This window comes from Watersipora subatra, chromosome 10 (genome assembly GCF_963576615.1).
Source record: "Watersipora subatra chromosome 10, tzWatSuba1.1, whole genome shotgun sequence".
NCBI classification, from domain to species: domain Eukaryota; kingdom Metazoa; phylum Bryozoa; class Gymnolaemata; order Cheilostomatida; family Watersiporidae; genus Watersipora; species Watersipora subatra.
In genome coordinates, this window is record NC_088717.1 from 19,754,168 (window position 1) to 19,768,985 (window position 14,818).

The window sequence follows — 14,818 nt, forward strand, 5'->3', positions numbered from 1 at the left end:
GGAACTAACAGGGCCCTATGATAAGGGAACTAACAGGGCTCTATAATAAGGGAACTAACAGGGCTCTATGATAAGGAACTAACAGAGCTCTATGATAAGGAACTAACAGGGCTCTATGATAAGGAACTAACGGGGCTCTATGATAAGGAACTAACAAGGCTCTATAATAAGGAACTAACAGGGCTCTATGATAAGGAACTAACATGGCTCTATAATAAGAAACTAACTGGGCTCTATAATAAGAAACTAACTGGGCTTTATGATAAGGAACTAACAGGGCTCTATAAGAAGGAACTAACAGGGCTCTATAAGAAGGAACTAACAGGGCTCTATGATAAGGAACTAACAGGGCTCTATAATAAGGAACTAACAAGGCTCTATGATAAGGAACTAACGGGGCTCTATGATAAGGCACTAACAGGGTTCTATAATAAGGAACTAACAGGGCTCTTTGATAAGGAACTAACAGGGCTCTATAATAAGGAACTAACAGGGCTCTATGATAAGGAACTAACGGGGCTCTATGATAAGGCACTAACAGGGCTCTATAATAAGGAACTAACCGGGCTCTTTGATAAGGAACTAACAGGGCTCTATAATAAGGAACTAACAGGGCTCTATGATAAGGAACTAACAGGGCTCTATAAGAAGGAACTAACAGGGCTCTATAAGAAGGAACTAACAGGGCTTTATGATAAGGAACTAATAGGGCTTTATAATAAAGAACTAACAGGGCTCTATAATAAGGAACTAACAGGGCTCTATGATAAGGAACTAACAGGGCTCTATAATAAGGAACTAACAGGGCTCTATGATAAGGGAACTAACAGGGCTCTATAATTAGGAACTAACAGGGCTCTATAAGAAGGAACTAACAGGGCTCTATAAGAAGGAACTAACAGGGCTCTGTGATAAGGAACTAACAGGGCTCTATAATAAGGAACTAACAAGGCTCTATGATAAGGGAACTAACAGAGCTCTATAATTAGGAACTAACAGGGTTCTATAATAAGGAACTAACAGGGCTCTATAATAAGGAACCAACAGGGCTTTATGATAAGGAACTAACGGGGCTCTATGACAAGGAACTAACAGGGCTCTATAATAAGGAACTAACAGGGCTCTATGATAAGGGAACTAACAGGGCTCTATAATTAGGAACTAACAGGGCTCTATAATAAGGAACTAACAGGGCTCTATAATAAGGAACTAACAGGGCTCTATAATAAGGAACTAACAGGGCTCTATGATAAGGGAACTAACAGGGCTCTATAATAAGGAACTAACAGGGCTCTATAATAAGGAACTAACAGGGCTCTATGATAAGGAACTAACAGGGTTCTATGATAAGGAACTAACAGGGCTCTATAATAAGGAACTAACAGGGCTTTATGATAAGGAACTAACGGGGCTCTATGATAAGGAACTAACAGGGCTCTATAATAAGGAACTAACAGGGCTTTATGATAAGGAACTAACGGGGCTCTATGATAAGGAACTAACAGGGCTCTATAATAAGGAACTAACAGGGCTTTATGATAAGGGAACTAACAGAGCTCTATAATTAGGAACTAACAGGGTTCTATAATAAGGAACTAACAGGGCTCTATAATAAGGAACCAACAGGGCTTTATGATAAGGAACTAACGGGGCTCTATGACAAGGAACTAACAGGGCTCTATAATAAGGAACTAACAGGGCTCTATGATAAGGGAACTAACAGAGCTCTATAATTAGGAACTAACAGGGTTCTATAATAAGGAACTAACAGGGCTCTATAATAAGGAACCAACAGGGCTTTATGATAAGGAACTAACGGGGCTCTATGACAAGGAACTAACAGGGCTCTATGATAAGGGAACTAACAGGGCTCTATAATTAGGAACTAACAGGGCTCTATAATAAGGAACTAACAGGGCTCTATAATAAGGAACTAACAGGGCTCTATAATAAGGAACTAACAGGGCTCTATGATAAGGGAACTAACAGGGCTCTATAATAAGGAACTAACAGGGCTCTATAATAAGGAACTAACAGGGCTCTATGATAAGGAACTAACAGGGTTCTATGATAAGGAACTAACAGGGCTCTATAATAAGGAACTAACAGGGCTTTATGATAAGGAACTAACGGGGCTCTATGATAAGGAACTAACGGGGCTCTATGATAAGGAACTAACAGGGCTCTATAATAAGGAACTAACAGGGCTTTATGATAAGGAACTAACGGGGCTCTATGATAAGGAACTAACAGGGCTCTATAATAAGGAACTAACAGGGCTTTATGATAAGGAACTAACGGGGCTCTATAATAAGGAACTAACAGGGCTCTATAATAAGGAACTAACAGGGCTCTATGATAAGGAACTAACAGGGCTCTATAATAAGGAGCTAACAGGGCTCTATGATAAGGGAACTAACAGGGCTCTATAATAAGGAACTAACAGGGCTCTATAATAAGGAGCTAACAGGGCTCTATGATAAGGAACTAACAGGGCTCTATAATAAGGAGCTAACAGGGCTCTATGATAAGGGAACTAACAGGGCTCTATAATAAGGAACTAACAGGGCTCTATAATAAGGAACTAACAGGGCTCTATAATAAAGACCTAACAGGGCTCTATAATAAGGAACTAACAGGGCTCTATAATAAGGAACTAACAGGGCTCTATAATAAGGAACTAACAGGGCTCTATGATAAGATTACAAAGTTGCTTAAAGTATTGCATACTAAATAAAACTTTGCATTAAGTCTTCTTGATTCCAGAGTGTGCCTCTAGTCAACCATGTCATTTGTCTATTTTTCAACATCACACCTAGTCTAGGTTGCAGCATCATGTCCTAACATTTGGTTGCATTGGTTGATAAGGTTACGTTTGTGTGTCACTGTAAGCTCTGTAATGATGTGACACTTTTTTTTACAATAATTAAATAAATAGCAGATCTGTGTATCTTGAAAACATTTAAAACCTTTTAGGTTCTTCTTACGGTATAAAAAAATGTCAGCTTACAAGAGCATATAACTCCGAAATTGCATTGGCCACTTGTTAGCTGGGTAACTTGTCTATTGCAACAAGATGAACCTTACAAATACTTTTCCATTGTCAGCCAAAAAGATCTACAACATAACGCACCTTCCTTTTGACATCGACTCAGTCCAATTGCCGATAACCTATGACAAACCAATCTATGGCAAGACTGATGAAAACTTTCTGGATTTTGTGGCACCAGGGATTATGTGCTCCATAATCTTTTTTCTTGCTGTTGGCCTCACCAGTCTGACTCTCGTACTTGAAAGGAAGGTAAGTCATTTTTAGTTTAATATAATGTCAGTTTAATCAAATGATAGCCTCGTTACCATATTTTGTCTACTGCCATATTTGGGTGTTGGTCCTCGTTTCCTAATTAAGTGTGAAAACATCAGCCTGAAAAACTGACCAAAGCAGGACTCATCACCATGAAACAGATAATGAAAGGGTCTTAAATGAAGACAATTTAAGATCTATAACCATTCATTATCCGTAAACTCTGGGCCTGTATGTAAATTCAGGCCAGCTATCAAATTTTACCAAAATGTCTTAGGTATGTGCAGCTACCTCAGTAATAATATTTTTAAACCTTAATATTGACTATTATGCTTAGATTATTGAATAATAGTCACAACTATTGACAATTTCCATATTTGGGTGTCACTCCTGACTTCTTAGGAGAGTGAGAAATATCAGCCAGACAAACTAAAACAAGCGCAACTAATGACAATATTGCTGTGAAATATATTAAAGTGACAATATAAAGACAATTTAAAAAAAATTATTTTTAAAAAACTAAACATCTGCTTAAATACAATGATTACAATGGTACAAAAATGTTTAAAATGTGTGTAGCCACCTCAGTAATAAATTTGTTGTAGCAAAAACTACCTAATTTACATACTTGAAAGATCGCACAATAAAGTATTTGTGAATAACTTACCATAGCAATCAGCTCCTGTTGGGTGGACAGACTATACCACATAGACTGACTCTGGTAAACACACAAAAACCTGACAAATACTGAATTGAGTTAGATTACCAGACTAGAATTTTCAACCTAGATAACTGCAACAAGAACCCTCCCTCAACTACGGGCAAGCAGTTTGTGACAGCTCTCAAACAATCATATATACTGCCAATATCGTATGTACAATAGTAATATTGACTAAAATCTAATATCTGTTATGTTGCATGCAGGAAGGGTTGTTTGAGCGGAGCCTCGTCTCAGGTGTCAGTGTAACAGAGATGATGCTTGGACATATCGGTACCCAGTTCATCGTCATGTGTATTCAGACAGCTGTTCTGTTGATCTTTTCCTTGATCGTCTTCAAGGTCTACAACGTCGGCTCCATCATTGTCATCATTATTTTTGAGTTACTCATCGGCTTCTCAGGGATGTGTCTAGGCTTTGTCATCAGTACCGGTGAGTGAGAGCACTCATTGGTCATCAGTTTTTCGTCCGTAAACTTTTTCTCAAAAAACCTTTTTTCTCAATAAAAACTTCAAACTTTTTGAAAAACTTCTCAGTACAGGCACTTCTGAGGTACTTCTCAATACCTCAACATACGAGCTTAATGCGTTTTAGAACTGAGCTCATATGTTAATTCTCTCGTATCTCAAATAAAACCTTATATAAAATAACTAAATACAAATTGATTTATTCCCACCCTTAAAAAACACCTCAAAACAGGATATTACAATGGGAAAACATGTTTTTAATTGTTCTAATTTACCACCTACGCTAAAAAAATAACAAATATTTATGTCGTCGTTATGATTTGCAATAAAATGTGACATTATGTACAGTACTGTATGGAGCTCTTACCTTTGAGACACACTCTCGTGGCTGATTTTTTGTAGCTAATGTAGCAGTACGCTACATTTTTGTGACGCTGCGTAACATATCATAGCCTTTAAATTAAAGAATTTAGCTTACTAAACACACCCTTAAAAATGACTTTTAACTTTACACCAAACTTAATTCTAATTTTGTCTCATGTTTATTTTTTATTATCTCCTTCTTGCTTGACTCTTTTTGCCTCCAACACCGGTGTGAGAAAAACTTGATGACATGTTCAGTACGGCACACTTTTGTGACACTAATATAGCTTAAACTTTAAGTTTAACTTAAATGAATTTAACTTGCTATGCACCAACTTAAAAATGAGTTTTACTTTTACATTAAACTCAATTCTAATTTTGTCTTTGTATTAATTTTTTATCATTTTCCGGCTCTTTAGGCATCGCATTTAGACTCGCTTTCACCTTTACTTTTAGCCGCCCTTTTCAAGTCCTTTCAGATCCAACCAGAAAGATCAAGTGAATCTGTTTTGGTGAGCGGGCACTCTCATACACGGCCACCTAGCGGTCGCATTGAGAACCATCTTGTGTCCTAAATTTGTTGCGTATTTCAAGGCAGAAATTTGCTCGCAGGTTTCTTTGTATCTCAAATTTCTCATATGTTATCATACGTCGAGGTACGACTGTATCATGTTGTATATATTACATGAACAATCAAAGTATTCAGTCTGTGAGGCAACAAATGGGTCTCAGACAACACATATATCAGTTAGAGCATGAGACGGTCTGCTTGTCACACTACTCATGATAACCCTGGTGTAACAATGGTGAGGGTGTTTAGTAAATAATCATGCAAACGGTTTATATAATACTCTGAATGCTATATTTACTTTTTACAGGGGCAACTGATGAGTCATCCGCACTGCAGTTATCACTAGCAATTGTCTTTCCATTTTTATTGATATCTGGCATATTGTGGCCAATAGAATCCATGCCTCAGTGGTTGCAATACATCGCTATCTGGCTGCCATTGACACTGCCTGTGAAGGGTCTCAGGTAATCTGTTTTGCTCAAAAGCACGGGTATTACTTTAAATAATCAAAGTTTTTTTTATAGTTAAGTCATTACTAACATGAAGCTGTGTGCTTGCATAGGTGTGTAGGGTCTACGATCCTAGCGTTCGCAGTTCATTTCATTTTCATTTTCAGTTCATTTTCGCCGTTGACGGATAATTTTTCGGGAGTTGTGTGCGCATATGCATTTATCATAAAGCTCCCAAACAATCGCTTCGCTCGTGTTTGATCGTGGGATTAATTAAAAATTACAAGAAACATGGACTGTTTTGTTACTACATGCACGGTATATCAGTATGTGAATATATAAATATATCTCTTTTTTTTCCATAAATAAATACAAACAAATACATTAATATTTATATTTTCTATCATAGAATGAACAATTATCTATGAACACAAAAGATTTTAATGGAATTATTTTTCATTAAGAATCAATATATCAGATTGGTATCTGAATCAGCTGGTGAATTTAGAATCGGGGCATTTCTAGTATGTACCGACAATAGAAATAGACCAATACAGTGGACCCCTGCCATACAACATTAATTCGTTCTGTTGTTGGAAGTAGAAGGCGAAAATGTTGTATAAAGGGACATAGGAACCCATAGTAATTATTTAATGGAAACACCCCCTTGTAAAACAATATCAAAATTTTATACATAGTAAACATTTGTAAAACAAAATAGCATATTAACCTTAGTAACTATGGCTACCTATTTAGTAGTTATGATCTGCAATAAAATGTAACATTACAATGTACATGTTATTTTCTTACTTCTCACTTTAGCATTATTATCAATCTTAGAATCCATGACTAACAAACTAAAGTTATTTAGGCCTAGTTATATATAATGAATTAAAGTTTATAGTAAATATTATATTAAACACTAAAATGCACAATAAATTTGGTATTGTTTCACTCGTGCAAGATAAAGCCTTTACGAAACTCGAAGAATTCTGAATTGAGGGAAAGAAAGCATCGAATCTCTTTCAGGTGTTGTGAGAGGATTTTGGCAAAAAGCATATCGACATCTTTGTAAATCCGATGTATGCAGCGCCTTGATTGCCAAATTTGAATTCTGAAAGACATTTTTGTTGATACCATATGGCAAGGGAAAGGCCGTAACAAGAGGCTGGAAAAACTGTGTTCCGCATCGTAAAGCAAAAAACCATAAGACAAGGATGTTGTAACCTGGGGGTCCACTGTACATAGGATTTGATTAAAGCATCTAGCTATAAATGGTATGAATTTTTTATTCTGTAGCGTTTCTATAAAGATAAAATAATGGAAAGCTGTATTCTAGTATGTAAGCTTGCCAACAGTGTGCAGAAGCTCAGGGTTATTGCACTATGAACTGAGCACGCAATAATCATAACAAATTTGACTTAGCTACAAACAACCCTATAGAATAGAAATATGTTGTAGGAGTGTGCTCGGCAGAGGTTGGGGATTTGAACATTATGATGTCTGGAGTGGCTATTGTGTTGGAGTTGGCTGGACCATAGGCTTCCTTATCCTTTCACTCATTGTCTCTCACATCAGGAAACTTAACTAGTCCTTGCTGTTAACTTCCGTGTATGTCCCCTATATGTTTTTGCCATATACCATATATGGTCGTATACCGTATCACATACCATAAATGGTTGTATACCGTATCCGACCATGATACATATATGGTCATAAACACTATCTGGGCATATTCCCTATATGGTCATATGACCAGATAGGACATATCACACAGTACATTTCGAATGGTCATATTACTTATGGAGCCATATGCCCTAATGTTCACACCTGTCTTCTAAGAATATATATCTTATATAGCCATAGACATACCCTATACGGGCGAATGTCATACACCCTATACCCGATATGGTCACAGTTAACTCATATAAGCTGTTTATTTTTTCAATGCAATGTTTACTTTATTTTTTGGGTGCAACAACGCAATGCAAGCTACTGTTTTTTCTTATTTTATCAAACCTGCCACTTATTTCATAATTACGACAACGATAAGAAGGGTTAAATGCTACTTTTTAAAAGATACAATTGCAAGTATCAAATATGGTTCTGAAATGATATAAAGTATAGGAAATTACTTCTTGTGTGTTTCAATGGCTCATTGACTGGTTCAGAGGTATAAAACTATAGGAAATATTGAAGAGATGTAGTGACTAGTTTTTGAAGTGGTCTCTATTGTATCCACTGTAGACTCTGTTACACTGTCACACTCTGCAAGACGTTCTTCATATCTGTTGTTTTTAACTGCATAAAGATTTTGAATTTATACATTGATCTAAAGTGAAGCAATGCAAATTTTATATCAATATAATGTTAATATGCAAATCATGCATACCATCTTAATTATATCTATCCTAGATGTTACATTAAAATATATTTCTGATCTGTAAAAGTGAAAATGTTGGATCTCATGATGTAGATGACATAAGAGCCTAGAATTAGACTGCCATTTTAGACTGTCATAGTCATTTGTATGCATTAATCAATGATGCTATCAATACGCTATTATAAGTATATTTATATGTTAATACTAGTATTCTTATAGCATTACCATAATTCTTACTCACTTTTTACAAGAATTAAAGAGATGAAGACATTATTTAAAATAAACATGGAAACAGCTTTACAGCAATGCAGAATATTGAAGAGACTGAACTGTCAAATCTTTAGCAGCTTCGGGGAGTTAAAGCAAAAACCTGTAAAATAAATGAATACATTTAGAGAGTTGAAAGTAATCGCATGAACATGTTAGTTGTCAGAGAATTGCATGACACAATTTAGGCTAGTCTGCAAATGTACGCATTCAACTAGACCTTGATTGCCTTTTAAATGGTGGCTATACATATGAATTGTGCTGAGAACTTTAGTAAACTGAACTAGTCAAGCTCAGATATTAAATGAACCTATAAATAAATGAAGCATGGCAGTGACGAAATCCGGTTACAACAAAAATATTGTACGACGGTATAATTTCTACTTAGGATAAAAGTTGACTGTTGAACACGCCCGCGGAAGTATAAAAACACAAATCGATGACTAATCTGGATTATTATAGCTGTTGCTAAATAAGGAACTATCATATCAGCCGGCTGAAGAGCATCTGATGAATGACTAACACACTATTTTATATGCGAGATATGCTTGTACCTTGTTTACACTGCCTAATAATAATCAATTAAACACACAGTTCTAATATACTTTGAAAGCGTCATTATCAAAACAGATCATCTCAAGCGCGCGTTGATGTATAATATATGTATATATAGCATACGATGCTGCGTATCAACACTAGTTGTATTATACATTCATATCACCATCGCTAATAATAGTTTGAAGGTCATCATATATTATTATAGCTGAATTTTCATGCTTTTTATTTTCATCATTCTAAAAAGCAAAGCAGGCAAAGTATTTTTTAACTAAACTCAAAACATAAAAGCTTTCCAAACTTTCAAATATTTGCTATACATAGGATATGCTTATTATGAACAATTGCGTGGGCAGCAGTGAAAATTTGTAGCGAGCAGCATTGGCAAGTAAATACCTTAGCGACACACATGTAAAGCTAACAATGGTTTAACTACATGCGTGGATAGTACTTGGCTACATACCTGTATGGGTAGCCTTGATATTTACTCCTGAATATGGCCAGAATTAGACTGAAGAAGCCAACGACCATGGCAAACCCCAATCCAGCATACACTAAACAAAGTAAATAATACACTCTCATCAGAAGGTGACATCACGAGGTACAGCTACTTTTCAACAAATTAACTGAACAAATGTTATTTAAGCCTCATTTTTTCAACTGCCGAAATAAAAAACAGCAGCAGTTCACAGCTAATTTAAAACGCTGCCGGTAGTTCTTTGGTAATAATAATCTCCTCAATCATTCGCTGTCGACGTTCAATAACACAACTAAAACAGCGATATCCACCTAGCAATATTGTATATCACCAACCTACTCACCTTTTCGAGTTGCTTCCTCTATACCCTTCTGAGAATTGGCCTCATTGATAAGAATGAAACCGATGGCGATGGAGCCATGCAACGCCATGACTATGTAAGTCTCAGCAACAAACTGGCCCTGACTGCTGCCGTGGATATAACTCTATAATAATAACAGCTTGTGCACCATCATCCTCGGATAGTATTGATAGACATTCATGTATATGTATATATATATATATATATATATATATACATACATATATATAAGTCGTTGTTTCGTAAAGAGTATGATAGAAATATGAATCAATTAACATGCAATTCAAAAAGTAGGTATTGTGGCCAAGAGTGCATAAACACATCTCCCATGGGAGAATAATATGCTGGGTCACCTAATTGATGAAATGAAAAACAGCAAACAAATACACACCACTTCGCCGGTCCTAGGGTCGCGATGAGCGAAGCCGGCTCCACGGATTTGATTCCACATCTGACCAGACATCATAACAAGAATGAAAGAGATGACAATACATGCCCAGGTGGTTTTTTGAAAGAGGAAGTCCATGCTGTCTCTCTTGATGTAAACCAGAGCGCCGAGTAGACCAATGGATAGCAACACCACAATATTCATGAGGTAATTAGGGGGCCTTCGGATTTTGAACTGCAGACCTGCAAGAGAGTAGGAAAGCTCCATTAGTCTATTTTATGGACATAAACCAACCACGCAAAACCATACTCCAAACTTCTGCTTACTTCTGCTCAAACTCACCAGTCCTTTCTGTAATGAAACGCTGTAGCACTTCGGCATCAAAGCCATGACGATGCACCTCGAAAGTATCCCCCTTCTTAGGTTTTCCCTTGGCTGGGAAGTGAATGAAGACGGGAGCAGTACTAAGCTTCATCTATAACACAGCCCTTGATTGATGCACACGCAATCTCATTTATGTGTAGACTTACAAAACTGTTCAATCAAATTTATATTTTTTATATTATATTTTTAAAAAAGTGATATAATTTACATTAACTCAGCTTTTGTACTTTTACAGATCCTATCAGTCAAATACATTTACATGTAAATAGATCATATCGATCAAGCATATTTACATGTAAACAAATGTCAATCGGTCATATTAACTAATTTATATCTTTAGCATATATATTATAACTTACTGAGCTGCGGCTAATATTTATGCCAAAAAAGCATTACAAATGGTAAAAAAATGAATACTTACCGATTGAAAAGCTTCTGAAGCATCGTCATAGTCGACCATAGCAAAATAAACACTCGGAGTGGCCTCGGGAGATGTCCAATATGAGTTAGCAAGCACCTGAAATTCCTCGCTAGCTTGTCTGAAAAACACAATTCACTTGACTGCCATTTATATATATATATATATATATGTATATATAAATCTCAGCGTTTGTCTGTCTGTCATTCGTCTGTCCAATTATAACGATAATGTTTTAAAAGTATAAAAATCTGCTTTGCAGAGGATTTGATCTCAGAACCTCAAGGTCTACAGACCAGCAATCTAATCCACTACACCACAATGTCCCACTGACCGTAGCGATGAATGCGGCTAAAATACGCCTATATCGCTTAGGGTTATTAACTAGCATGGTTGATCATTAAACTGGCTTCAAACACGTCTATGGGTTCAGTAAAAACTTAATCTACTAGCTTACCAGATACGTTACTCAATTTCAGTGGTTAAATATTTGGGTAAGCAAATTCATATAGCAAATTGAGATGGTACAAGAAGCAAAGAGTTAATATAGATTGTCACGGATTTTTGTGCAATTAAAAAGTAAAATTTAGGTCAAGGAGCTTCTATAGTGAATACCTGCAAACGGTGCAGCCACGCTGTGACTTTAGTGCTGTAAACATGACGAATACAGAATAACTTCGAGGGGGTGTTCTCACAAGCAGTTTGAATTTTTCTGAATCAAGTCTGATGACTGGCCGTCTCATGGATAACTCATTTAGTGTCTCCACTTTTTTATTTAGCTGCAAAAACCACAACAAGTCAGACAAGGTGATTACCTTAAAAGTATAACATGTTGAATACAAAGAGCAAAGCATTCAAACCCCGATATTGTTAAACTATAGGCCTACTGAATTGATGAAAAAGCCAAACCTTGTTTAATCAAAATGGAATTTATCAGAATGAAAATTTGTTGTTCACGAATAGAACATGAACACTAGTGCATTTTGAGGCAGTAATAAACTGATACGTTACAAAAATCCATTCTCCTTGTTTCATTCACAACAGTTGGGGAATTCTATACTATCTATAATATATGTCTTTGTTATACCATTTTATGGTAATGATAACTCTTTTGTATTTTTTCTGTAATACCGATCTTAAATCACATCCAACATTTAACATGTTTAACATTTTTGCAACTTAGAGCCAATAAGCTCATAAAATTGAATTTTTCAACTTAGCATAATAGATGAATGTATTGATTTTATTTGTGGTAAGCAAAACCTTTGTGCACAATGGTAACTGTGCAGAACATACATAAAAAATAAGCAAAAAACTGACACGGTTAAACTTCGCCCCTATATCACAGCCCTGCCACTTTGAAAACCGCCGCATTACACAAAGCTGCTACGGCACTAGACAGGACACAAGCCCATACCCTTATGAGACTGTGTTTAGTTTGTGTGGACACTCATCTCCCAGCATAGTTCTATCTTTCACAATTTTCACATAGAGTACTATAACAACCACTTCTTAAACTCCATGCCTGTACTTTTTACCCTTACTTTAGAACAAAAGGTTTATGAGACCAGGGAGGGCACCAATTGTTGTTACAAAACAACCAAAATCTGCGGTGAACACTCTCTACATTGACCCGCCTCCACTTTTTATGGCGAAACAAAAACTAAACGTGAAATACCCAATGATATATACTGTCAAAATCTTCGTTTAAGTGACAACGTTTAAGCTAACAGACTAGTAGGAATGTTACATAGAGTTCTTAAAACAGCTGACACTAAGACCAGATTAGTGGCATACAAGACTCTGATACGATCAGGCCTTGAATATGCTTGCCAGGTGTGGGACCCGCATTTAAAAAAAGATATAAAGATCGAGAAAATCCAAAATAAATGTCTGAAATTTGTTTACCGCATAAGATCGTCACAATTAAGAGCAACCACTAACATAAAACTGTTACAAGAGCGTAGAAAAGATGCCCGAATAAAACTATATTGCAAAGTGCTGAGTTCTTGTGTTATTTAAAACACTTTTACTCTTCCCAATAACCCGCACGATGCAAGAAAAATGGGAGAACTGTACATACCATCTATAAAATCAAGACAATATTTTCACTCCTTTTGGCGTAAAAACAGCTAGGGGTCTTCGAGGGGATGTCGAGTGTGCAGATGTTTAGTTTCCTTGATTTAACCGGAGATATTTGTACATGTATATATGTAAATAAATATGAATAAAAAAAGGTTCTTGAAACTGAGTTCTCACGTCTTTTTGCCTTTAGAGGCTCTCAGTGAGAACAATCTGATCTGAACGTAAGCTGAGCGAGCAATCCGAAAATAAGTAGCTGAAGCCGGTTTGGTATCTATGTAGTCCTTACATACAATATGAGATAACGTTATATTTTTAAGCATACCTGTGAGATAGAACTTTCAGTCCCAATTGTTAAAATACAACATGTTGAAATTGCAACAGAAATATAAAATATACGACCGAGCATTTTCAATTAGAAAGATCCTAATGTACTTTCGTACGCAAACTATAAAACAGCCGTAGAAAGCGAAACCCCTTCGCAACACGTTCCAACATTCTTATTGGTCAGTTTTAAGAAAACGTCCCAAATAATATTCTTTCATTAATCTGACATTGGTAATACAAAGTATTTGATGCGGGACTAGTCTATTTTTCTATTCCAGCGATTGGCCGTTCCACAATTCTGCTTTGCAGAAAATACCGAGGGTAGAAACGTTTTATAGCAACAGGATGTAAATGGACGTGGCGTAAAGTACACAAAGAATTTATCGTAAAAGCCAAAAGGTACGACATGAAATTTACGTACGACATTTAAGTCCTTTACAAAAAACGTTTTTGAGAGCTTGATTTGTGTTTATTTTTAGGCATATTGTGAACAGGTCTGCCAACCCAAGAGAGGGGCAATGCGTGAGATTTGGTTTTGGGGCAATTGATTTATTAATGATAGTATATATAAAATTATGGAACTCGAGGCAAAAATCTCACGCATTTCTCACGCATTTTCATTTTTTCTTTGGGATGATTGCGTGAGTCTCACACCCAATGCGTTAGAGTTGGCAGGTATGACTGTGAATAGCAACATAAACAAAAGGTACAACTGATAGCGTAGAACTATGTTTTTGTACTGCTGTACAAGGATTCTTTTTGTGTGTATTCTGATTTTTTTATACTAGCAAAAAAGACTACCAATAGATTGTAGCACATACCCATGTCTGTTTAAGCTTTTGGTTGTAGTAAGTTTGAAACCAATTTTTTGACTTTGTTCAGACATCTATAGCCTATAGCACCTGTAGGAATAATTCTACGCGAATTTTTAGTTTTAGAATCTAATTTTTAAACCTTGAGCAACACCAATTAAGCCTAGTATAGAAAATTACATTATATTTTATCTTCAGGCCTTTCAAGTCATCTTCACTGTACTAGCAATGATTATATATATATGTAGGCTAAACGCAATTATATGGATAAAGCTCTAGGTCTCTGATTACAATCTATGTTTCTTATATTTAAATGAAATACATGTATAGGAAAATCTATCAAAGTTTGGTAAAATGTGATCTTTCATCGTAACATTTGCAACATCATTCTTATAAAAGTTGATAAATTTTTTTTACTCATGGTTAAAATTGCGCAACATATGACTTAACCACTTATACAAATTAAATTCAAACCTAGGGGCTTGTACTGC

At 35.9% G+C, this 14,818-nt stretch overlaps 3 protein-coding genes across 4 annotated transcripts in view; 2 read left to right on the forward strand and 1 right to left on the reverse strand.

Annotated features, from left to right (window-relative positions):
* LOC137406554 (ABC transporter G family member 23-like) overlaps positions 1 to 8,134 on the forward strand; it is a 33,544-nt gene extending 25,410 nt beyond the window's left edge. Inside the window, exons 12-15 of the mRNA XM_068093151.1 lie at positions 3,108 to 3,301; positions 4,229 to 4,454; positions 5,731 to 5,887; positions 7,334 to 8,134. Coding sequence (XP_067949252.1) covers positions 3,108 to 3,301; positions 4,229 to 4,454; positions 5,731 to 5,887; positions 7,334 to 7,463 — 707 coding nt within the window. The 3' untranslated portion in view covers positions 7,464 to 8,134. The remainder of the gene's footprint in view (positions 1 to 3,107; positions 3,302 to 4,228; positions 4,455 to 5,730; positions 5,888 to 7,333) is intronic.
* A 150-nt stretch (positions 8,135 to 8,284) lies between these two features.
* LOC137406555 (magnesium transporter protein 1-like) lies at positions 8,285 to 13,675 on the reverse strand. Its single transcript, XM_068093152.1, has 8 exons — positions 13,514 to 13,675; positions 11,722 to 11,885; positions 11,110 to 11,227; positions 10,647 to 10,779; positions 10,308 to 10,546; positions 9,899 to 10,040; positions 9,541 to 9,631; positions 8,285 to 8,625 (listed from the first exon to the last, which is right to left on the reverse strand). The coding sequence occupies exons 1-8, from the start codon at positions 13,595 to 13,597 to the stop codon at positions 8,613 to 8,615; spliced, it is 984 nt and encodes a 327-aa protein (XP_067949253.1). The 5' UTR covers positions 13,598 to 13,675; the 3' UTR covers positions 8,285 to 8,612.
* A 117-nt stretch (positions 13,676 to 13,792) lies between these two features.
* LOC137405615 (fibronectin type-III domain-containing protein 3a-like) overlaps positions 13,793 to 14,818 on the forward strand; it is a 57,286-nt gene continuing 56,260 nt past the window's right edge. For both annotated transcript variants that reach the window (XM_068091934.1, XM_068091936.1), the window contains exon 1: positions 13,793 to 13,914. The gene's annotated coding sequence lies outside the window, so the exon portion shown is untranslated. The remainder of the gene's footprint in view (positions 13,915 to 14,818) is intronic.